General features: G+C 33.4%; 1 protein-coding gene across 1 annotated transcript; it reads right to left on the bottom strand.

Annotated features, from left to right (window-relative positions):
* Window positions 1–421: 421 nt before the first annotated feature.
* On the bottom strand, window positions 422–25,876 carry LOC141823898 (putative serine/threonine-protein kinase SIS8). The gene is made up of 17 exons (XM_074711102.1): window positions 25,652–25,876; window positions 20,350–20,731; window positions 20,027–20,230; window positions 18,223–18,414; window positions 17,859–18,118; window positions 13,815–13,937; window positions 13,598–13,675; window positions 12,429–12,524; window positions 9,221–9,307; window positions 8,467–8,584; window positions 7,033–7,285; window positions 3,592–3,715; window positions 3,482–3,501; window positions 3,230–3,386; window positions 901–1,189; window positions 747–819; window positions 422–663 (listed from the first exon to the last, which is right to left on the bottom strand). Exons 2-17 carry the CDS (start codon window positions 20,593–20,595, stop codon window positions 581–583), a joined length of 2,403 nt encoding a protein of 800 aa, XP_074567203.1. The 5' UTR covers window positions 20,596–20,731; window positions 25,652–25,876; the 3' UTR covers window positions 422–580.
* Window positions 25,877–26,449: the final 573 nt, after the last annotated feature.

Genomic DNA, 26,449 nt, shown 5'->3' with positions numbered 1-26,449 from the left:
GAGTCTCATTGGCATCAACATCAAAGGCATGAACACATGGAGTAAAAGTTGCAAATGGGTTTTTCTTTGCTTCTCTTCCAGTGATGGAACAGCCTTAAACCACTTACCAATCAGGGCACCTTAATTAGCCTGTTATAGAGCAAGCCTCATTCTAAAGATAAATGATGACTTCCCATAATATTTTCATAATTATCTTAAACATTTTCTATTTTGAAATTCAAATTTTAACATGCCAATATGAGTATGCAGATCCAACTTATGAACTGTAGGAAACACAGAATCAAATCATAGATGATAGAAGATCCTAACTCAATTTAAAAAAAAAAAAAAACAAGTTTCTGATGTTGAGCATTGCAATTCAGATTCTTATTGAACAATGCAAGAGTTTCCTGCCTTTTTCTGCAGCCAGCAACTTGTGAAATTTAAATACCAAAATCAAAGTGGGATTAATCATGAATGGCCAATGCACAGGAGTCGGGAGACTTGAGATCTTAAAACCCGACAGAAAATTGACTTACAGTAATGCGCACAAAACCTAAGTGATGTATGGTTGCTGTACATGTCACAATCGGCATACGAATCAGCAAAGAGAGTATTCACAGTCGAGGAGGCGAGTAAGGATTTCCTGGCAGCTCGGTCGTTCAGAAGGCTCTGCCCAACAATCTACAAGAGAGATGCATAGAAGTAGTCATTGATTGATGATGTGCTAGGATACAAGTGGCATTTTGGCGTGAAATTCGGCATACCTGATATTAAGCTGCCAAGAGGGCCTTCAGGAATCTCCAGCCTTTTCCCTTCATTAGAAACAGCATAAACTACCTGGCCAAGAATGAAAAAAAAAAATCCTTTTAGATTGAATTCATGTTTAAGAACACATCATTAACAGAAATAAGAGTTTACTTGAACTGGTGGTATGCCTTCCCATGGTCTATTCAAAGTGCAAAGCTCCCACATTATGACCCCAAGGCTAAAAATATCACATTTCTCCGTAAATGGTTCGTTGCGAATGAGCTCAGGAGCCATCCATTCAGGTGTTCCAGCGGAAGCATTATCTCTCATTGGACCATCTATTATTACTCGCGAGAGGCCAAAATCACATATCTTAACTGTCCAATGTTTATCCACAAGGCAGTTTGCACTTTTAAGATCACGGTGAACTATTTTCATACGATGTATGCACATCAAACCCCTAGATAAAATGTAAGAAATAATAAGGTGAAACAGATAACAGAATCTTATTACAAGCATGACAAGTGTATAACTGTATCATTTTTTGAGAAGAAGAAAACTTCCCTGGAGCAAAGGCAAATGGATATATGAAATGAGTGATCAATTACATTGTTGTTAGGTACAAAAATATTTACAATTGACCCACACACTGAATTTGGTGGTTTGCATCTTTATGATTCTAGTTTCAAATAATAGGTTAACAGTGTACTACAATCTTTAATTTGAAGAAAGCCTGGCGATCACCCAAACTACAACTAAGGAGATCAACAAGCGAAAAAGGTACATAAAATTTACCCTGAATTTTTGTTACCTTTCAAGGAAATATACATAAGCAGTCTGAAAATAAGTCAGCTTTGGCAAGGAATGCATGAGATCAAGTGTTTATATATTCACTGTTGAGAAATCACAAAATAATACCGGCACACTAAATTTGGTGGTATGCTTCTTTATGATTCTAGTTTCACAGATAATAGGCTAACAGTTTATTACAGTCTTTATTTGGAAGGCGGCCTGGGAATCAATCAAACTGTAAATAAGGAATCAACAAATGAAAAGAGTACATAACATTTATCCTGAAACTGTTTTATCTCATCTCATAGCAATAATATACAGACCGCCTGAAAATAAGGCAGCTTTTGATGGGGAATGCATGAGATATGAAATCATCAAGTTTTTATATATATTCTCTGAAGAAATAATAACCAGATCAGTTATAGAATAGCATGACTGATATAACATGGTAGAAGTAATAAATGGTGTCACTTTATCTAGGCGAGGAACAAGGAAATTAAAATGATAATGCGGCTTTAGATTGTCAAGTTAAATATTGGGACAAGGCATAATCCTAATTTAAAAAATATTGATTACAAAAAGCTACACTAGTAAACAAAGAATCAATAACTATGCAATTCTGTGACTCTTAACTAATTTCATGAATTCTATCACCTTTTAAGAAAAAGTATGTTTCATCACATATCAATTTAGGGAAGCAAAAGTAAACCCTAGAAGCCCTGCAACAAAAGAAACTCAAAAACTAGATGTCTATCTAATCGTGAACAGTGACTTTACCAGATATCAGGAAATTTCTGGTTTATTGATAATAAATACAAATTGACAACCAGAACAAATCAGTATGAATTTCCAAGGGGTAACAAACTTGTGCTATCACTGCTAGTGTTATGGTGAAAAATCCATGTTTCTTACTATAGGTAATCTCTTCTGCCGATGTAGATTATTAATCAGTGTAAAAATTATAAGTAGGCTCTCTTGTATGAATAATATAATTTTACATGCAGGTACATTCTTTATAACTACATTCCGCAAGTGTATCAACATACATTCATCAACGAGCAACCTCTAGAATGAGTACTCGATGTCATAAATTTTTAGTCTAAAAATGTTAACATAGAGTAGGTACTCCTTTAGTCTTGTGATCCTAATGGAATAATAACTGATGATAATGATGTCATCTACATAGTCAATAAGAAGGATGCCATCCTGATTAAGAAATGAGATGAAGTGATCCATCACACTCCTAGTCATGCCATATTGAAGAATAGCATAGCCAAATTTTCCAAACCTCAAGTCCTCAAAAAGTTTTAGCTCATAAAGTGATTTCTTAAGCAAAAACACTGGGAGAATCTCTACCTAAGTAACAAAACGTGAAGCTTGCTAGTTCTGATGAAGGAAAGCATTCTTGAGATTAGCTGATAAAAGGGCAAGTAAAATATAGCTAATAAGGTGAGAAAGATGCAAACTGAAGTCCACCAAGTCACCTTTCAACCAGTCCATAATAGCATTAGGAGAGAATTTACTAGTAAAAATTCACTTGAATCCCAAATCCCATTGTAGACTTTCTTGATAGGAGAATAGTCAGCTCCCAGTTACTACTAAATTGGGAGAGCATTCATCTTATCAATCATATCGTACAACCAATTAAGATCCAAAAGAGCCTCCATGACAGAACAAAGCAAGTAGGATAGATATATTTGGAACTTGCCTGCAAATATCACGGAGCATTTTTAATCTCTTACGCCAACTTAACCTCTTTTTCTGGCCACTTGTATGTATAAGATAATACAATGATCCCATCTCCATGTACTCCGTTATCAATGAAAAGTGTGGAGGTTTCATGCATGCACCAAGGAATAAAATAACTGCATTAAGAAAAATAAAAAGAATTTAAAAAATGTTGCACAGAAGATTAGTTCTATCTGTGTTGCAATATTATGTGGTAGTAGAAAACCATTACCATTAGGGTGCCGAAGACGACTGAAAAGAAATGAAATATGTCAAGAATGGAAATAAATGACTAGAGAAAAACTACAAAAGAATACTTGTGAAAGAGTAAGAACGTGATACCAGAGTATAGATATCTCATTGCAGAAATCTTCTATGTTGTCAGTTGTTAGATCTTGTTCTAGAAAAACTTTTATTGCAACATCAGTGCCATTCCATATGCCTCGGAAAACTTCTCCAAAAAATCCTGAAAATAAGTTAGCAAATCTTTAGTCAATTATCCCTCTGGTTTGTAGAAAGTTGATAAACTTCCGACAAGCATCACTGCTCGACTAGCAGATGCTTAGCTTTATGTAACTGTTGGAAATTAATCATGTTTTCTTATTGGATAACATAAAAGCAATCAGTATAAACTATCTTTACGCTACAAAACTGAAATACCAAACTTGCATTATTTACATACCAGACATATGACTGGTGGGCACCAACAAATATGCTATGAAATTCTTATGCTTAATATTGTAAAGCATTAAGAAACACTTCATAGTTTGCAGTGACTGATGTTGGAAACTTATCTACTGATGGATCAGCAGTAGAGGGTAAGTTTATTGAAAATATTGCACTGGAATAATGCTGAATCATGAACGATTTTCCAAATATTTTAATTGAAACTGAATTTAATGTTTTTTTTACCATTGCTCATCAACTACTATATATATATATATATATCAAAAGAATCAGGGAATGGCAACCCATATTCTCAAAGATATCCTAAAAGATTAATTAGCTAATTAACACGTGCAACTATATAAGGCAAGAATATTCTACAAACATCAAGCTGAGACAACTTGTGAAGAATAAGAAATTTCAGCACTGCAATCTTAGGAGCTTGAACAAAGAGTTAAATTTAATTAAAAAAACATAATCAGTCTTGGCTACGTGATAGCAAGATCCATGGTTGGAGTCATAAAAAATATCAAAAAACCCTTCATTAAGCATGTCTGGATCTCTAATAGGTAGAAATGCACCATAGCTGCATGAAAACATGTCTAAATATATGATACTTGCCGGTAACACAAGAATGAAAACTCCAATATGTCAACCTCTTGGTACCTCTAGTGAATCCCACTCGAGTAAGAGCAGAGCTTTCCATAAATTTTTATAGATGGTCTACCAAAGTCACAACATTTGAAAACATTAACTTTTTTCAATTTTTATAGATGGTCTACCAAAGTCACAAAGAAAACATTGGGATTTTGTTATTGATAGGTTTTCTAAATATGCTCACTTCTTGTCATCAATCCACCCCTACTCAACCACTTAGATCATCAAGCTGCTCTCAAACAATATATTCAAAATACACAGTCTTAAGGAATCAAATATTTGCAATTTTGACCCAACATTCACCAGCTTACTTTAGGAGTCATTCCTTTTATGCAACAATTCGAGTTTAGTGCCACCTACCACTAATAAATAAATGGATAGAGAGACTATCAATTGCTGCAACACAATATATTTGCTACACTTTGTAAAAGACAAAACAACATAGTGGTTTGGGTTGATTTCTAGGCAGAGTTTTGATGCATCTCTATAGCCCTAGCTTAAAGTCAACACAATACTGTTTCAGGTTGTTTAAGGTCATCCACTAGCTTACATAAAGGTGTTGATCATGCTCTTCAACATGATCAGGTTTTACAAGCACTGCAAGAAAAGCAACTTAATGCACAGAGTAACAATGATATCCCACAGGACAAACACCTTGAAGATGACACATTGAGAGACGCATACTGTGGAATAAATTGATAAAAGCAGTCAAACATCATCACATCAGTAGAAGCATTAATACATAATAGCATTCATCAACCTCAAGATCAGGAAATTCTAGAGATTATCTTACATATATAAGAATAAGGATGTAATTTACCTAAGTATTCCATAAAAATAACCCATCAAAGTGCAACAAAACCAATGCACAATGAGCAATGGACTCCAAGATCCAGTATTGCCTTAGGTGCTAGCTATTCCCTTGAGTGGTTAAAGGTACCTATATACAATATTCAATATAAATATATAAATATAAATAAATAAATATACAAATATAAATATATAAATACGTGAATGTCTTAATTAAACAAAACTTAAGTAAATAACTAGGATATTCAACATGATTTAGGGGCGGAAAACCAGTGGAAAATTGAAAAAATAAATAAATAAGAGCAATCATTCAGCAAACCAAACTAAACAAAAAATATAAAAGAGAAAAACAAAAAAAAACATATAAAATAGTAGAAACATCAAACAACCAGAAAAGAAATTAAAATGTATAAATAAATAAACAGCACAGAATAACTAGAATAAATAAATAAAATCCCCAAAAAACACAAAAAGAAAACTCAATAAAAAACATGGAGAAGTGGGAGCACTATGGTGAGAGTAAATAATAAGGGGGTTGTGGGAAAGAGAAGATGTGTTTGTAGATGTCTGCTTCTATAGAGTTTGATGTTGGCTTCCAATGGTCATAAAGTAGTACCAATGACGGCAAAGAAGGAGCCTCCATAGAAACATTGATTGAAGTCTTTGCCGATGTATCACTGTCAAGAAATACCGATAGTAGATAGAACATGTTGATTTCTTCCCAAATATCTGAGAGATAAAGAATCAAGAGGCCATAATTGCTTTGAGCCATAGAGAAATAACCAGGTGGCACAAAAGAATGTTAACTAATAAACCTTGCCTGGCTAGACCTAACTCTAACACAAGTTCAAGCTAAACCATTTTTTCCTTTGACTTGGGTCCCCTATAATTATTATACAAGTTGAAGTGATTAGAGTTAAAGGAGTAAGAAAAAGAGGGACACCACAGAAATTCCTGTTTAGGGTAATAAAAAATCAATCGAGATATCTGAATATTACTAGCAAAACAACCTCACAAAGAATTCAATGGATTGATAAGATTCATGTATTTGACTCCAAATGTTTGGAGCAGCACCACCTGATGATGACAATAATGATGATGATAACAATGATTATTTGGTGTTTGCCAGACTATTTGGTGCTGGACAGCAGGTGCTCACCTAGGCTGCTAAGCACTAACCTAGGGCAGTACAAAGGCACATGGACCTCACCTTGGTTCCTAAGAGAGTACTCAAGCACCTTCTACTACATTGAGTTAAACTACCACTAAAAATGGACATAAAATGGTTTTGACAAGGAAGAAATGATAATAGCTCTAAACTATTACAGGAAGTAACAGGGGAAACTTATGTTTCTGCATAGAAACATGACTCATTAAAAAGACGTCCAACTATTGGATAATAATAACTAATACAAGCTAATAATTTGTACATCTGCAGGAACTAGAGTTGCGTAAAATCTAGTGGGCATGGTAAAAAATACAATCTAGAAAATTAGGCATACCAAAATAAGAATTTTAGCTTTTGCTAAAGTCAAATTATCTCAAGAAAACTAAAACATACTACTATACTAACATGAAAAAGTGTAAAAGAAAACTAAAACATACTATTATATCAACATGAAACAGTATAAATTTCCTTGGATTACTTGCCTATTCCAACTCGTGTTCCAACAGTTAACTCTGAGAATTCAATGTTCCACTCATCAAACGGTAATATAGGCTTATTCATAAGAGTAGATGACTGCAGAATCTTGTTTAAATTTGACTCCATGACTTCTGTTCTGAGGAAGTGCCCCCTTTCAGAAGTTTGGCCACTGTATTCATGGGGAGATGAAGGTAATGACATAGCCTTCTGGGTAGAGCTTGATTGCTTTCGGAAATTATTAGAAGTAGATACTTCATCCTGACAAGGAAATCAACTTGAAGCCTAAGTTGCAAGAAGTCATTTAAAAATTTGTCAATGCTACTACATTGCACAATGCAGTATTGAAGAAATTGGTAAACCGCCTTCAAAGAAAAGAAAAGAAACTAATGGCGGATATAAAGTGCAAAAAACAAGAAGGGTAGACCACTATGCTGAAGAATAAGACATCCACATCGAGTATTTTAATCAAAATTGAGACAAGGATTGTCTTGAGTTAGCATTGATTTTGAACCATGCTTGAATCGAACTTGATTTGGTGATTTTATGGCTAAACCAATGATCAACCAAATCAGTTCAGTTGAGTGGTTCAATTGTGGTTGCAATGTAGTTGTGCTTGGTGATGTAGGGCTTCAACCCATTCATGAATAGTGATTACTTATTATATCTCGTTAAGAAATCTTATGATTATTTATACTGGCGAGGCACTTGATTGTGATTACAAGATGTTAGATGCAACATCACTTGGCTACCTAATCAAGGATTGTCATACCCATGTTTGAGGGGTACATGGTATAACCATTTTGGGGAAGTGAGTGTGAAACTTAAAATGTCCAAATATGCTCTTAGCTGGGTTACAATAGATGTAAGTTCACATTGACACCTTTAGCTGCTGCAAGGATACAATGCAGCATATGCACATTGGTAGATTAAGATGTTGCATATGGCAAACAATTGTTGTGGTTGATCATAATTCCTTTATTGCATATATTCTAGTGTTTGCCTACATGTATACTTTGCACATTTGTACTCGATTGCCTTCTTTGTGCTAGATAATTGTGATTGGTTGTTATTTGTCAACTAAGACACATTATTGGGTCATGTTTTTACTCTTGACATTACGTAGGATCATATTCTACATTCAATATATCAACTATGAGAGGAACATGCAGTAAGTGGTTATCCAATCAAAACTTAACATGATGGAAGACCTAGTAAATTACTGCCAAATGTGAAAGTCAAACAAGGAGAAAAGACCCATACAGCTACAGAATCTTGACCAGTTGTTAAATGACATAATAGGATTTTAGATAGTTCTTGTTCCAACAAAATCTGAGCCTGATAAACCAGTTGAGGCCGAACATTTAGGGTTATTTGGTGGCTGAGTAGTGATAAAAGTATACGAGACACAGCAAAGATTACCATGGAATTATAATACATACATTAGTTGGTAAAATGTTCGACCCATCCTTATCATCTACAGAGGATCCAGAACCTTCACCATCATGATCCCTTAGAAGGCGTTTTTGTTTCAAAGTTTCATTCATTGCTCGAACAGCCCTGAAATAAGAAAAAAAAACCATAAGATGAAAGACGTCAATACACATAGGGGCAAAAGTATTGTAACAGTAAAATAAAGTTTCTGTCACAAGTTAGGATCAGAAGAGCAACGCATGCTCGTCCATGGAGAAAAGAAAACAGAACCTGAGTAGAGTGCTCCAAAATAAGTGATACAAATTGCAACAAACTATAATGAATAGCGCAAGTAGCAAAGAGTTTAACTGTGACAACCATTGGCAAATTACTGGGGGGAAATTAGATAAGTACCTTTTAATTCTACACAGTACATTTGAGATGACAATCAATTTAGAAGTTTAAGAAAAAAAGACATGGTAGTCCGCTCTCAAAATCCATACAGATATTTTAGATGGTGTGAAAAGAAACACCATTATGGATGAGATATACTTTTTACTGCAATCTGTTCATCTCATATCTATCATATTTTAGAATTTCATGTCAGTCCATTTTCATGGGCCTTTGCTAAAAAAGGATTACACTTAATTCACAAAAGTGAAAAGGAACAAAATTTATGAAGATTAAAACATACGAAAATAGTGAACTACAATATTAAACAAAGAGTTTATAATGTATTATAATCATATATGAAGATAATCATGAATTAAAGAATGCATTAACCTGACAATATCATCACCAATTTCAGGTGTAATGCTAATGCTTCTTCTTCGCATCCTACGTGCATCAGATGTTGATGCACCATCAGATCTGCAAATTGTATCACTTGATCAAAAGTACAAAGCAACAGAGTGGGACTAAAATAATAGAACCAATTCTACAGAGAGATATGTGATAGATACATTGCATTTAAAATGATCAAAATGACTTGGTATGTGATTCAAATATTTAAATATCAAAAAGAAATAAGTTTTTGTTGTTTTCCACGTGTCCATATTTGTAAGTGTTTCCATCCATTGTATAAATTCAAATGATGCATATTCAAAAGTTTAATAGTATGGCACCCTAACTTAGTTTCACATAATGAATTGGTCTAATGATGGATTTTTGTAAGCTAAGTGATCTATTATTAACTTGGTCAGGCTTATTAAATTCATATATCATTTCTTTCGCCTAAGCGAATCATAACAATTTGTATCAGTGCAAACTTAATCCTCTAATGGTGAGGTGTTGGAAGGCTACCTTCACAATGGCAGAGCCACCATTAGATCTTACAAGCTATTAATTAGAAATAATTATGAGCTATGAATTTGACTTTCGCCTTGACATAGATAACAAAACATTAAGTGAGGGAGATGTGGTCGCATAATTTAATAAAGCATTTTGATCTAGTGGTTAAGCATTTTTATCAAGGTGTTGGACATGGCAACAGGTATGGTGGTGGAGCCATCAATGGATCTATGCTACCAATTAGAATTTATGGGCAATGGGTTGAACTCTGGGTCTCGACGGGGACAACAAGTTCTAAGTGAGAGATTGTAACACTCTAGCTAAATTCAAGCATTTTGCATACAGGTTAGATCTAACAAACTAATCAGATTGTGATAAATAAAATTTAAAACAAACATGCTAACTCAATTTTTTTGCAAGGTTCAAAATCTCGAGCCGTGTCGAATGTTTTGATCTTTGACTAGAACGATATTGTTTCGATATCGAGCCAATGTTCCGATGCATGATATTGGTAATGGATTAGAGTTGAAGAAGGAAGGAGATAAAGCATAGGAAAGAGACATTGTTTGTGTTGAGTATGATTTTAACTCTTGTACCATACCTGATGAAACGATCGAAACATATCATTCCAATAAATTATCAAATCTCGATACCACTCAGTACAAATAATGTTTCTTTCATTTGCTTATCTCCTTCCTCCTTCAACCTCCAATTGGTCACTGACACTAGCATCAAAGCGTCAACACAATACTAGAACAGTATCTTTCCAGTCAAAATCGAAATTACGACATGGCACGACTCGAGATTTTAAACTTTGATGCCGAGCAATAGTGAGTTTTGGTGATTTACCAGAACAATGCATTTCGACCATTTCGCCCGACACGGTATGAGATTTCAAGCCATGTTTTTTCGTACATGAGGAATGCAATCAAGTTGCATTGTGGTTTTATCAATTTTTGCATTGTGGTTACATCGATTTCATATAGGATTTACCTTTTCTAATCCTTTTAACTTTGTATTCTCTTTTCTAATCTTTAGTTTATTTTTATTTAAATTCCATTGAACAAAAATATCCAAATATAGTGGTCCAAAAATAAGACCTCTCAAGTATTATACCAATGTTTTGAGCTCTTCTGTCTTATGAATCATTTGTTGGAAAATTTGGAGAATTCTAGAGTCATTAGGATGCATATTTAGAGACTTTTAGATGAGTCTCAAATGGTACTTAATGAGATTTCAAAGATTCCAAAGGGAAAAAAAAGACCTCTTGCCTGAAAGTTGGCTTGACTATTTGCTTTGCAATAAAGGCAACCCGATGCATGAAACTCTCATCAATGTGGGTCTCGGGGAATGGTCTATTGTACACAACCTTACCTTATTTTGCAAAAGGTTATTTCCGAGACTCGAACCCGTGACCTCTCCGTCACACTGCAACAAATTTACCATTGCGCCAAGGACTATTTGCTTTGCAATAAAAAAACATAATTCAAAACCCTAATGAGACTTGTATTTGATGGATTATTTCATTATTGCAATAGAGTTATATGTAAACTAACAAAGTGCAGGATCAAGATGTTGATCTTTATCCTAGTTGATATGCCAAACTGGTATACTTGATGTTGACTCATGGCAAAACATGGTAAAGCTTGACACCAAATTACAACTTTCTTGAAGACAATGTAGGAGGGTTTTAGAAAGTTGGATGAGTGTTGCAGGTTGTCTCAAACAGCATTTGGCAAGTTGAAGTATATATGTCATTTATGATTGTTGGCTTGTAGAATCGTTCCTCTTGGGTAGTGAAGAATAAAACATCATTCTTGGTACATAAGGCACAATGCAGCAAATTAATAATAAGAAATGAAGAAAATAAGAGGAATATCTTAAGGATCACAAAGGTTCTAATGGTCAAATTTAGTACAAATTGACCATGGATAGAAAATGAACCATTTCTAATGGTTGAACTAGCTGTTGGATGTCCATTGGAGCTCGTCTAGAGCAGCAAATGGCAATACAGTGGTGACTATCCACCAAATTGGCTTAGTTTATACCATGGGTATTGAGACAAACTTGATCTAAGCTTTGTCTGTATACCAGTTTGAGTCACTTGTTTATGGCAGTATGGAAGTAAATCTCATTGCTTGCTACATTCATAGACTCTCTATCCAGGTAAATTGATGTAGAGGAGACAATATAAGAAGGAACAGAATTTGAAATTTTTTGAACTTCATGGTACTACATCTTTCTAAACTTTTATAAGATTATTTTGAGTTGTTTCTTTAAAAATATCACCTCCAGTCCTAACCTGGGCTGGCTAGAATTAAAAAAGTTGACGATTGCATTTTACCAAGAGAGTTACCATAAAAATAGTTTGTCATCTGGTGAGAGGCTTTCATCACGAGGGAACCTAGATATGCAAAGGTTAGGATAGGAGATAATCTCTGCGTGTGTGCCCATTCACATGTCACATATATATGCTTTTAAAAGCCTTGAATTGATTGACGAAAATTAAGACCAAATACACAGTTTCTATTTAAGCAACACTAGGTCATTAATGTTGAATGTGAGATTCAGAATCTTAGATAGGAAGTAAAAATAGCAAAGAAAAAAAGAAAGAAAGAACCCAAATGAAACAAGACTAAAGTGTTTAAGAAGGAAAGAAAAAAATAACTGAAATGAGACAAGACTAAAAGACTTTAGAAACCTTGAAACAATTACATCATCTGCATACGCTCTAAGTGATTGTCTATCACCACCAAGCATTGACCGCCCTCGTGCCCTAAATAGAGGATGCTCTGGACTGCAAGTACGACAACAAGATGCTGTAATTCAAAGATTTAAATAACTTGGTGATTAATAAGAACAATGCTCACATTACAAGCATGTTAAGTAATCCTAGAGGAAAGCAAAAGAAGATGCTGATTAATGTTAGAAAAAAAAATGGAGCAACACAAGGAATGTATTAGTTAGATGGGCATTTTTCAAAGGATGACTATTGCCACCAAAGTTTTTTAAGCATTTTGGAGAAGTATCATATTACATTTTCCAACAAACTAAATAATCCATAATATCTATGTTGCCTAAAAGGTTAAAAAATAAAGGCATATAGGAGCTTAAGATTGTTTATTAGCATAGGCGATAAGCTACCCAGACTTTAATTTGTATTTTTTAAGATTTAAAGTTGATTAAAATAACATATATCAATTACATAATTTGAATATACAAAAATGATCAAGATGCTAAAAGAAAATATATTCCCATGTTTTAGCATTGCCTACTCACAACTGAGGATATTTTATCAAGAAAAAAAGATAACATCAAATGAGAAAAAGTAGTAAACCCTAAAAACATAATCCTTCATAACATAAATAACAAGGCAGATGCGAAAAAAAGTAGTGAACCATTCTTAGCACAATAAAAAAAACTTCCAATCCTTTTAAGGTGTCTTCCTATATCACAATGATAACAAAGAATACCTTTTATGATTATAAAATGTCTAATAAAATAGCATACCATAGGAATTCTGTATTATTACAGGTGATAGGTTACTCCTAGGTTGATTACTATTGATGGACATCAATGAAAAAAGTTGGACAAATCTGATAAATTTATATAACTGTTACACGTATAATTCAAGAAAATGACAGAATATAGTGTGAATGTTAAGTCTTCAAATGTACACTCAATCATAGCATTGTGCACCAAATCAGAATGTACTCTATGTCAGTCCTAAGAAAATAGTGAAAGAGAAACACAGGAAATTTTACAATATGCACATGTTTACCTAAAGTAAATGAAAATAATTTCTCAACCTTCATCAATGCAAAAATTGCTAAAAGCAATGAAGCCATTAATAAGTTTAAAAATGAAAACCTTGAACTGGCTGTACGTCCTCCAGCAACAGCCTTCCTCCGGCTACGTCTCCAAAAAGCATTTGCGAGGTCTGGTTCACTATATAATGGACCCATTCAGCCATCCAACAAAGCAAAACACATAAAGCATGATAAAATTCACTTTTCATGTCACAAAGGAGAGAATTTGGTGAGAGAGACAAAAATCAGTAGCAATCAATTTCAATTTAAAATATTGCCTTAAATTTCCCTCGGCCAAAGTAGTTGATCTCAACATAACTCGACGTAGGGAATGATCAAGTAGGTTAGATGTTTCAACTCTCCGTTGATACGCTAAATGGAAACTTTCACTATTTTCTGAACTGCAAAATAAGAGAGAATAAAACAGCTGGGAACAAAATCCTTATTATATTGTTAACAAAAAGAAATTCACCCATAAATATAGGACAGTAAAGCACTTAGCGGCATAATGTAGGAATAAACATCAACTCTAATGCCCACATAAATATCAACATTTAACACTCTTTCTCAAGCTAGAAATAGATATTGATGGACATTTAGCTTGTTACACGAACTAAAAATAGTCCCAGAAATAGAAAAAATAAAATAAATAGCATGCATAACAAAGATGATGAAGATGGAGCCATGGTTTAAAATTTAGAATTGTACTGGGCAACAAGGTCAAACATATCATTTCGATAAATTACCAAATAATTGATATTGATCGGCATGATTAATCTCATATGTGTCTCCTGTGCTAACATCGCATCGATAAGTATCATGTCGTGCCTTACCTTTGCACACTAAGAGATGTGTCAAGATGAATTTTCATTATTTCTTGTAGCTTGTTTCTCAAATACTCTTAATTTAATTGACTATCTAATTTCTATAATTGTATTTTCAAAAGTGACTAAGTTAAGTGGAATAGGATTATAGGTGTAAAACTCAAATGAATTCATCTCAACACTCATTTAAGTAATCTCAACACTGAAGTAAAAAAATAATGAAAATCCTTTTTTAATTACTAATTCATATAATCTAATAAAAAATAGAAGATCAACTAAATGAGGATTACATGTACACCTCTTCCAAATCATCTTGATATGCTTTAACACACTGAAATGCGTCGACTGCTCATGCAATATAATTAAGTAAAATGTTATTCAATTGGCTATCTAATTATTTTTTCCCCAATTTTTATAAGTAAAATTAATAGATAAGTGAAAGGACATTAAAAAAAATAAGCTCATCTAAGTTATCTCAGCATACTTCGATGCAATGACCAAAGTGTCTTAAGTATGAGCGCAAGGCGATGAAACTGTACCATTCCCATCAGGACCGAAACATCCACATGGAATGCCCCTAGGTATATAGTTATATTTCTTTATTTTTCTTCTTCGTTTTTTTCCTCCCTTCATCTCCAATTTTGCCACAGACACCATGCGTCAACAGTACAACACGAAACTAAAATTGCATTGTTCCGGTCAAAAATCAAAACTCCGACACCACTTGAGATTTCTAACCTCGGAGGGAAACTGATGCATTGGTTGCCTTGATGATGCAATGTTCTAGATTGAAATTAAAAAACAATCCTTAAAAAGAGATTTGAACTTAGTTGATGTCACCTTCAAAAAATGATAAAATCATCTTTCTTAACTCTCCTTAATAGAGTTAAAACCAATGTTTGAAATTCATTTTGAGCTAGTGATTCACTCCCCGATCAAAACTAGAAGTGTTGTAGTGTTTAAGATGTGTCATGGTGGTATTGTTTAACACAAACAGAGGTAGAAATTGTCAAGTCACTAAAAACATGAAGTAATTGTGAGGTGATTTTGAACCCCAAAGCACGCATTTTGGGTTTTCTATGTGAGAGCATTCAAAATTGTGTTCTACCACAAGCTAGAAACCAAAATCGCAAAAGGGCAAGGAGGAAGTAAAACCAACTTGGAAGCTTGCTAAAGCCATGATCGTCTAAAGCACCACTGAGAATATTTTCATAAGCCTTGGTTAGATAACCTAAAGAGTAAAAAGTGATCATTTTATTTTATTTTATTTTTATTAACTGACCACAGTATGTTGTGTTCAATTTAGAATCTTAACAATTTCAATTTGATTCGGGTTTCAAAATTTGTAAGCATTTCAATTCAATTTGATTTAAAATTGCCTTAGTAAATTGCCCTACAACAAGACATTGATGGGAGAGAGGAACTCAAGGTAATTGCGGGCAATTGCATGATTATCATTGAAGGCAAAGGCAAAGAGGATGGCATCAGCATGGACACCTTAGTTGTAAAATCTATTAATTCTGAGCTGATCATTTTATTGGATCAAGATCAATCAATTACAACTTGATTTTATTTTATTCCTTGAACATCTGAGAAGAACCCTGAGAGATGATGCATAATATAGCAAGACAAGCATCAGAAAGTCTAAGGTTCAGCAAAATTTGGTAATTAAAGTATACAACAAAAAACAGGCATGAGCATATGAATCAGCTAAGTTCTTAAAAATTGACTTATTTTTCCCAATAATGTGAACAAGAGATACAAAAACGAAGAAGGTAAAGATACTAGAACTAAAATTGGGGCAAATAGTGAGAAAACAACTGTTAATAATATGTCTAAGGTAACAGTAAGCCCCACCAAGCATCGCCTTGCTACTTGTAAAGCAATAATGAAGAGACAATGTAGGGAAGTTCCAGCACAATTAAGCAACAAGCGAACAAAGTTTCAACAGCAAGTGGTGAACATTCTAAAGTAGACAACGACAATTATTCATGGAACTAATATTGTTAGTGGCGTAGAAGGTTTTGAGAGATTTTGATGGTGGAACTAAGATTAAGTGAGAGAGGTGAGGGACATGAAGAGGCACTATTTATTTACCAATTAAAATGTCATGAATTAGGTATTAAGCTAGGGTTGGGTAAAATCACATATAAGGTAAAAGGGCAGTCTGGTGCACAAAACTCCTGCCAACGTGGGGTCCTAAGGAAGGATCTATTATACGCGGCCTTATCTTGCATTGCAAGAGGTTGTTTTCAAGACTCAAACTCATGACCTCTAGGTTACACAGTAGCAACTTCACCATTGCATCAAGGCTTCCCTTCTTAAAATTACCCATAAGGTATTAATAGTAAAGTTTAGTTATTCAGAAATCTAAGTCAGCTATTAGTTACCAATCAGGTTACAATACTAAAGTTGTTTAGATACTATGTCTAGATGTAATTAATTAGATTTAAAATATAGTGTTAATATCAATGTGAAATTCTGGGCATCAAAATCATGGTTGATGTGGCAACAATAGGTGGAGAGGAAGGGGATGCATAAGAGCAGCCAAAAATGACAAAACATATGATGGAAGAGAGGAAAGATCGTGACACTATAAACTCCAAACCTCCCCTTAAACAAGAAACTCTAGATTCATCCACTCTATCAACTTGCAAGGAATAAAATTCTATTGAATTGTCATTTGGAGAATCATTATTACCCATACAAGATTATGACATGAACACCAATGACATAATGCCCAATGTGGGACTAATCATTAGCTATAATACATATATATTAATTATAACAAAAAATAATAAACTTCACCATTTCGTTATAGAAAACTACAATACAAGGATATGAGTATAACATGAATCCCAAATATCCTCTTGTTTATAACCAAGAGGAGGATCCTGGGTTAATTGGTTCCCTCTTACTAACAAGTAACACCAACATACATTTTAGTGTAGGATGTTCAGTGAGGAAAAATAACCCAAAGATAAAATATTTATGAGTTGATATCCAAAATATTTCCCATATCTATCCTACCTCAACTTGACCACAAGTTAGCATTCAGTTGTCCTTGGGACATGATCTGTTGGTGTCAATTTTGAGGAAATCAGAAGCTTCAATAGGTCAATGCATGCTAAGTGGGAAAAAATGCCAAATTTAACTTGGCTAAACTAAACCCCTAGACACTTGTTATAAAAAATAAAGGAATTACAAAATATTTCAGCAAAAGGTGGAATATGCCACCCCAGCGGGCCCACACGGTGCCCCACGACCATCTGTGAGGAGGTAAATTGGGAAGCTGCAATTATAATCAATATACTTGCATGTACAGTAAACAATAAGCATACACCATCTCAAATTTTCATCACAAAATGCTCATCACTATGGAGGAAAAAATCTTTAAGTGCACTACGAAACAATATATCCTAAGCTTCAACAAACAAAAGTATTCACTACCTAAAATGGGCATTGCACAATCAAAAAAGTTCACTAGAAACAATATACCCTGAAGCTTCAACTTTGTCAGACAGCCCATATAACGGGCTGTTTGGTTCAAGGGGAGAATCACAAGAATCATACTCAGCAGAATCACTCTCCCCTGCTGCAGAATTATGAGATATAAATATGGCTTTGGTTGAAAATGGAATTAACTGTCCGGGATAACGCATAAGATCTATGAGTAACTCCACAGAATTTAGCACAACTACCACAGACATATGCTTGAATGAATCTACGCACTCAGTACCACCATCACTAGGTAGACCCTGTACAAATATTGGCAAAGTGACCATTAGATATCTTAGGACACCAAAACTATGCAATTCATAGATTATGACAGAGAGAAAAAATAGACATGAATTATCATTACCACCACGAGTTTGGTCTCAAGACCAACAGCATCTGCTAGGACTTTAAACAAAATTGCCCGAGGTCGACAAGAGCCCTGCCTGATATGCCCCAGAAGTTGGATGCTTCTATCATCCAATGAATGAGAAATATCATCTGTTGAAGTTTTTGTAGTAGTGATCTCTGAATTTGGACGCTTATAAAAGTCAAAAACCTGAATTTTGGAATTAGCAATAAAGCATTGTTAGATGAGAAAGGCAGGATATTAGGAAATATGCATAAGGAAAAGGATTATGTTGATGATAATGATATTAAGAAAAGCTAGAAAAATAATTTTTATACAGTATTTGATAAACATGCTATCGATAAGATGAATTTAGAGACCAAAAATTAGGAATCATAGATTTGTTACATTTGTTCACAATATTATATAGAATGAGGTTAAATAAGCTTTAAAGAAAATTCCCATGGCTTAACTCTAAATGCATCATTTGTATTTAGAGTTAAGTCATGTGATTCAATTAAAGGCTTGAATGTTTTAAGTGAAGAGATTTGGATGTTATTCTATAGTTGGCATCTCTTTGAGTTATATACTGCCTTTTTAACTTCATGTTTTTTTTTCTTTGGAATTTTGTGTTCATGGTAGCATCACTCCCTGCAGTTTTCTTACACTATTCAATCTCTACAACTTTATAATAGATTTTTCCTATTGAAGCAGATGAAAATCAGTTTCCTTCTCTTTGACTTTTTTTGGCTTTGATTGCAGTTCAACCTAATTCTTCCTTACAACATCTTTGTAAGTTTTAAATTTGGACATATATTTTGCTACACTGAGTATGACTAGTTGAGATTCTATCCATTTGTGATATAGTTCACTCTAACACTGGCTATTAAGCTAAGTTGCACTAATAAGCTACGTAGTCTTAGAAATTCAACTCGTGATTAAAGCAATAAGAAATTATATAGGTATTTGTAGGTACATGCAATATGGTGAAGCATTACATGCCTATATGATTTTTCTCACTCATAACCATATGAAATGTTTCTTTTTTAACACAATGAAAGAAATGATGAGTTTCAGTTATGCAGCTCTAGCCAATAGTGGCAGCTAGTTCAACAACCAGAAAATTTTCTATCTAAAACAATGCGGAAGTATATAATTTTAAATAAAAGTAAATTATGGTATCATATTAATGAATTTAATTTATTACCAAACAAAATCATTCAAATATTTATATAACTACCATAATCGTACGACATATAGTGTCAAATATGTAACTGTAGTGGTTCAAAATTTAATTTCTCATCGTTCTATAAAAAATTTATTCATTTTCTTAAATTTTAAGTGGGGCCAATTGGCCTAAAGTGGCTTTGCCACCGGCGGCAATATAACTTCTTTTGAATAATTTACTATGTTTTCTACATAAATAGTTGCCTTGCATACAATAAAGTAATCCAGAAGATTAGCTCCTACTCCTGCATCCCAAGGAAGGGTCTATTGTACACAGCCTTATCTTGCTTTGTAAGAGACTGTTTCCAAGACTCGAACCTGTGACCTCTAGGTCACACAGCAGTAACTTTACTGTGCCAAGCTTCCCCTTCTTTGTGAGAAAATTCAATTGGAGGACAAACAAAAACTTCTTTGTGCTATCTTGAAACAAAAAATCTACACTCTAAGAACAATCAAAGCAAACTCGTTTAACATGTTGGATGTGGTCTAGACTGTACACATTTTTTCCCCAAAAAAAAGGTTCCCAATGCCATTTTTTCCATCTCAAGAGCTCCCATATCATTGGCAAAAAGAAAAAGAAAAACATAGAACTTACCAAACCAGCAATTTTTTTTATTACTAAAGCAGGATTTGCATGTAATCCTTTCACCATTGCTGCACTTAACTGCTTCAGCATGGAGAGTTTCTTGTCCTTGTCAAAGTCTACAAGGATTATGTCAGCCTTAGACCCTTCCAATCCAAGAGAATACAGCTCATCAGGAGATGGAATAGTGTTAAAAAGCTCCCTAAATTTCTTATCCTGCATTAGTTGAATAATAAAAACAGATTATCAGATGGTCAAAGGAACCAAAATAAACTACAGAAATAACATAATCCAACAAAGTAAATTATATGAATATAAAAGATTCTATTTCTCACAGGAATGATAGAATAGAAACCATTAGGTATTGATCCTGAAAAAGATCCAGTGGACCACAAAATTTGAGAAGCTGCCTTTGGCGAGTGTTGAGAATGCCTCAGATTGCATATAGAGGCTTCAGTAGTCAATGTGTCTTCACGAGGAGATAGACTAACAGACTTCAAATTTTCTATAATATCAGAAGGCCACCAAGCAGCATTAGAGGTCCCTGATTCAGATCGTTCTGAATCACCTGACAACTCCATTTTTCATAGAATAGAACATATGATAGTGCCTTGCTTCTTACTTCTCACCCCATAAATGAAATTTGTTAACAAAGTAACACCAAGTATGTTGAAGTAATTTTTTGTCTAAATTGTCTTCTACCATTATTCCTGAAAGCTAGAAATGTAAAAAAGTTGAGTTAGGCAAAGATCTCCACAAGCAGATTAAGAGAAGTCACTGCAAACTAATTATCACAAAACTTTCTTCTCGATATAAGTAAATTTCATCCTTATGTAAGAGTAAAAGGTAAGAGGATGAATATAAATATAAATCTGATCCCCTGCAAGTTAAACAATTAGTTCAACCAATACAAGAGAAACTGATGTCTAGGAAAATTATTTAAAATCCTTACTAAAACCATCATGCATTCAGTGTGTGGTTATACTATGATACACGTTGTCCGAGCTGTGTTCCTGACCATTATCAATATGCCATGTCAAATATTCCAGTAAACAAACTTAATGAAACAGTCTAATGCTAAAACCTACCTAACAACTGTACCTAAGCCATCTGAATTAATTGCACTGTGGCCACTGCTCACCCTAGAGACCACTAGTTTGCAATTGAGCACATTTTTGGTGGCCAAGCCAATTGACTAACCATGCTTAAAGAAATCCATCTCTAACGGTCATCCCAACTTATGTTGGATGTCATCCATTTAACGACAACCGTTAATCAATCTGTTGGATCTTGGAATGGCCTTTTGATGATATATATCTAAGTTCTGTTTATAGCGTTTCAATTTTGATAATAGCTGATTTTTAATCTCATTTTTGTTTGTAAATTAAAAATGTAAAATTTGGTTGATTAGGAACTAAGGTCAAAGTTGATGTATGGATGCTAAAACTTAAGTTCTTTATTATTTAGTAGATATATTTATCAATCTATTTCTACAGTAAATGAGAATCATAGAAGAAGATGAAATTGATCTCTGATCGTGATAACGTGGCTTGTACACTCATGACATTTAATTTTTTTTATTAATCATACAACAGGAAATGAATCATGGAAAATTTGATCAGCAATAAAAAAAAATTCAAAATAAAATAATTAGATATAGTTCAAAGTTTTTTATTTTTTGTATCGATTTTTATATATGAATTTTATAGAGGCTGTAAAAAAAATAAGTTTTACTTTGAAGTGTTTCCCAAAACAAATTATAATTTGAATGTATAAAACATATTTTCATTTTGTATAAATAGTTCAGTTAATACTTTATATTCTTTTTTTAACTTTTAGAATAAGTGTTTGTTTTCAGAACCCATGATACAGTGCAATAAGACCAAAAAAAAGATGTACTGGTATTGTTTCATTCATATCTAGTTTTTACTTCCAGATTGTACATTATACAAACTAATGAGTGGTCTACAATAATTATAAAATAAACAATTTGTTAAATTATCTTTTAGCTTCTTTTTAACATCATTATTAAATGATATCAGTTGGTTTAGTGGTAACAATTTGTTAGATTATCTTTTAGCTTCTTTTTAACATCATTATTAAATAATATCAGTTGGTTTAGTGGTAACAATTGGATAGAATACCTAGCATTAGTCAGATAATGAAAATAATAATAAACAATTATTGATTTCTTTTTATAAAACTTGTTCTTTCTTTAAAGTGAAACTCTTAACCGCAGGGATTTCCTATCAACTCATATGAAGTATGCCTTCACTTATTTTCTCATCATTGAAATTATGTTCCAAATATTCAATTTTAATGTTACTTAATTGAAATATTAGCTTCTAACATTTCTCTTCAAGATTCAAGATTCAAGTTTATATTATTCACATTCTCATTAGTTATGCAATGTATCAAAAAATATTATACACCAAGGAGACTTTTCTAGAACCAAGGTTTAAAATATTGAACCGTGTCGAGATTTCGGTTCCGGATCGGAACGATACAGTTTCAGTACCATATCGTACCGTGCCGGTATAGTTTCGATATTTTTAAAATATAAAATATATTAACTAAAATAAAAAATTTAATCTAAATATTTAAAAATAAAAAATAAAATATTTTTAAAAAATAATAAGTTAATTTTATGGATTTTATTAAAGTCTATTTAAATTATCCTGAACTATAGCTAGAAGTTGATTATTAAAACTTAATTAAACCTAACTTAAAAAATAAAAAAACTTAAAAATCATTGCGTGTGGCCTGGCGTGCGGAGGCGACGCTCGGGCCCGGACGCCGCCTCCGGTGGCATCTCCGTGCCCCGGCGTCGCCTCCGATGGTGTCGTTGGGCCCCCCGCGACGCCTCCGACAGCGTTTCCCGGCCGAAACCGCGGTGCCGGTGCTGTGCCTGTGTCGGTACCGCGGCGGAACGAAAAATTTCGTCCGTATCACGCGATACGGCTCGAAATTTTAATCCTTGTCTAGAACACAACTAGTAAGTTTATTTAGTATCAATGTAAATACGATAAACGCTTAAAATGGGTGATTCATGTGAATTTATAAAAGCTTAAAATGGGTCATTCATGTGAACTTATCTATTGTATTTACTTGGACTGAAGAAGGATAGAAAAGAAAAGAATTCATCAATTTCTCTTATTTACTGAGAAGGAAATAAAGAGGAAAAAAGAATCTAATTCTGTCCAATTCCACATTTTATTTCCACCTGAATTGAGTGAAAGTAAAAGGAAACAAAATCTAATCAAGTAATAAATCTAAATAATTATCAATATTATTTCTTGATTTTGATTTCATCCAAATAAACAAGAATGAATATAGTAGAAATAAAATATAAAATCCATCACGTAACTTTTTCTTTCACTTAAACTATTTCATTTCTCTCATACTTCTTCTCTTCCTAGAGAACACATAATAGTTACAAGAAAAACAATTGTTATAATAGTTTTACCACTAGTAATTACATTATTATGCATGTCCTTTATCACATTTACATAATTAGTAGATATTATTTTCTTTCAAAATCTAACAAACTAATTGTTAAAGGACTGATAGTTTTTCTAAATCATTAAAAAAAATGAAAACTCATTTTTCTCTACATTTCTACATTAACTGCCTTGTAAAATAAATAAGATATATAGTTGTCCTTTCAAGTATAAACCAAAATTAATTTCAAATTTTTTGTACATATATAATATATTATTGTTCACTAATCGATATTCCTATGATATAACTCATCAACTTACACCCTTTATAATTAGAACATTATATATAATCTTTAGTCTGTACATTGGTACCGAGAAGGTTTCAGAAATCATATAAAGGTAATATGCAGTGGACCCACTGCAATATCTGGTATGTGGGGCCATACGTGATTATATTTAAAATATTTGTATTAATAAAATGGATTAATAGGCATTAACACATTTAATTAAGTTTATTGACAGAACCAAATCATTTCTGCAAAAAGGTGGAATCCACCACCCTAGTGGCCCCACACGGTAGGCCCCACGACCATCTGTGAGGACAGAACCAAATCATATATGATAAAAAAGTTGTTGATCATACAATTCAAAGCACATAAAACATATAATTAATATTAATGAACAATGGCAATAGATCCAAATAAGGACGTATTTTTTTATTGCTCATGCAGACACATATGTCATATGCTGACATAAGTCACTTGTATACAATCCCCTTTCCAATCTACGTAGGCAACCACGTATATGGTCTAAGCGAGGACTTTTTAAAACCATGGCTACCAATAACTTAAAGTTCAATTGGTTATGCTAACTCAAAATATATAGTATTAGTGTTGATAAATATTAACATGTGATACTAATTGGCATGTGTCTAACTGTGTCGTCCTAGATTTTTTTTTCACCAATTTCACATCTTCCATTTCCTTGAATATTGAATCTACATAATTATTTGAGAATGTTTTCATTAAGAAGTTATATATGTAATCCATGGGACAATTAGTCTGTTTTACTTATAGCTTTATTCTGCTTTTACCATCAATGTTTATGAATCTTACGTTAAGGTTATATGATAGTTTTAAATTTTGTATTATATTTGAATTGTTGTTATCATGCTACATATTTTATTCCTTGTATCGAGCTATGTGTTGTCTTATTGCCACATTGTGAAATGGGCAAAAATGCCCCTTATGTCTCAAGCATGGCATATTGTCAGAATGATACATCTCACCTATATCACCACAGATTTATTGCTTCCTTAACATTATTAGGTGTAAAGTTATGAACAACTATATGATTCCTACATTTTATCTTAACTCGCAATTAGTAAGGATAATTTCCCTTTTTATTAATTACTTTATCATCAAAAAAAACTTTGATCTTCATCTTTTAAACAAATAAAATTGACTAAACCTTAACATTTTTCCTTGCTTTAGCAATCGGATATATATCATTGTCCTCATTCTTAGCCGCTGGAAATAGTAGCACAATATTATGTCAAGCTTGAAGATGGACTTCTCATAAAATTATTTATAAAATGAGGCTATGCACAAGCATATAATTGACATCTGAAGCAAATAAAATTTTAGCATGATCCTGTGATATGAAGTAGTATGTTCACATACTTGGTTTAAGGACCACTCGCAATGGGGCACTTGTTTATTTGAGTTAATTCAAAGGTTAATAATAAATAAGCTTGCTCATAAACACAATTTTAGCCAAATGATTTAACTGCTTTATTGTTCCATCGAAGCAATTAGAGATAGAGCCTAAAAATATATATGAGATTTAGCTTATACATTGAACCGAATTTGAACCAACAACTATAGCTTGTTAGGAACCATAGAATTTTGTAACTGATAATCGATATGCCAGATTCATCTGTTTGTGCAACAACAAAAAAATGTATCTTGTCTGTGCTTAATATTTTTCGTTGCAAATCACGAATCCAAGGGTTTCTATGATGGTGATGCATCACAACGATAAATGGAATCGGCCCAATCCCATCTTCTCTACATCGGTCCATCGAAACAACAAAAATCCGGAAGAACAAAATGCTCGCAACGCAAATCCACAGGGCAATCAACACCACCAGCGCCATTAAATTCAAGACAAAACAAAGGAGATGCGTAAGCCCTACCTAAAGATGCCACGACGCTCGATCCGACCGTTGTCCACTCGATCTGATCGACGAAGGACCGGAAAAGGGTCCTCAACCGCCGCGCGACCCCACCGAGCGCTGCTTTCCTGCCGCTCGACCGCGGACGCCGCCCAGCGCCGTTCCTCGGTCTCTCCGATCCCGATTACCTTCCTCGCTCGGACACGAAAGCCGAGATCACGATAGAACAGTGACGAGTCGGCCCTTCTCCTTGCCTTCGCGAAGTGTTGACCCTCCAGATTTTAAATCCATTGACCCAAACTCGGCAAGCCCACATGCCCCTTTATAAGCCGAAGCCCATCTTCTAGCTCTTTCTTAGTACAATGAAGGAAGAAAACGATTTCTATTTTCCGAATTTTTTTTCTATTTTTGTCAAATTTATATGTGTAACCGTAAATATAAATTATTTTTTATAGAATATAATTGGAAAAGATTGATCGATTTTGGCTTTTTTATTTAATTAATTGTAATACAATAACTATCAACTAAATTGATATGAATAATATAAATATTAAATTAAATTTGACTTATTTTATTTAATTAATCATAATTTAGTAAATATCTATTTGATAAATTTGTAAAGCAAAATTTATATTTTTAAATTTTAAAATTTATACTTCTTTCAGATTTTTGTATAAAAATGATAGAATTTCAGTAACTATTATAGTTTTTCTATATTCATGGAGAATGAAAAAAAGAAAAAGAAAGAGAGAGTTGAGGAGAAATAGAGTATCACAGGCTTGTAGTAAGGGACAGTCAAAGGAGACACGTTTGTCACGA

This window comes from Curcuma longa, chromosome 3 (assembly GCF_044706935.1).
Source record: "Curcuma longa cultivar G26 ecotype Majalengka, Jawa Barat chromosome 3, ITB_CL_G26_1.1, whole genome shotgun sequence".
In the NCBI taxonomy this organism is placed as follows: Eukaryota; Viridiplantae; Streptophyta; class Magnoliopsida; order Zingiberales; family Zingiberaceae; genus Curcuma; species Curcuma longa.
The sequence above is the reverse complement of the archived record's forward strand: the minus strand, read 5'-3'. Positions and strand labels throughout refer to the sequence as shown.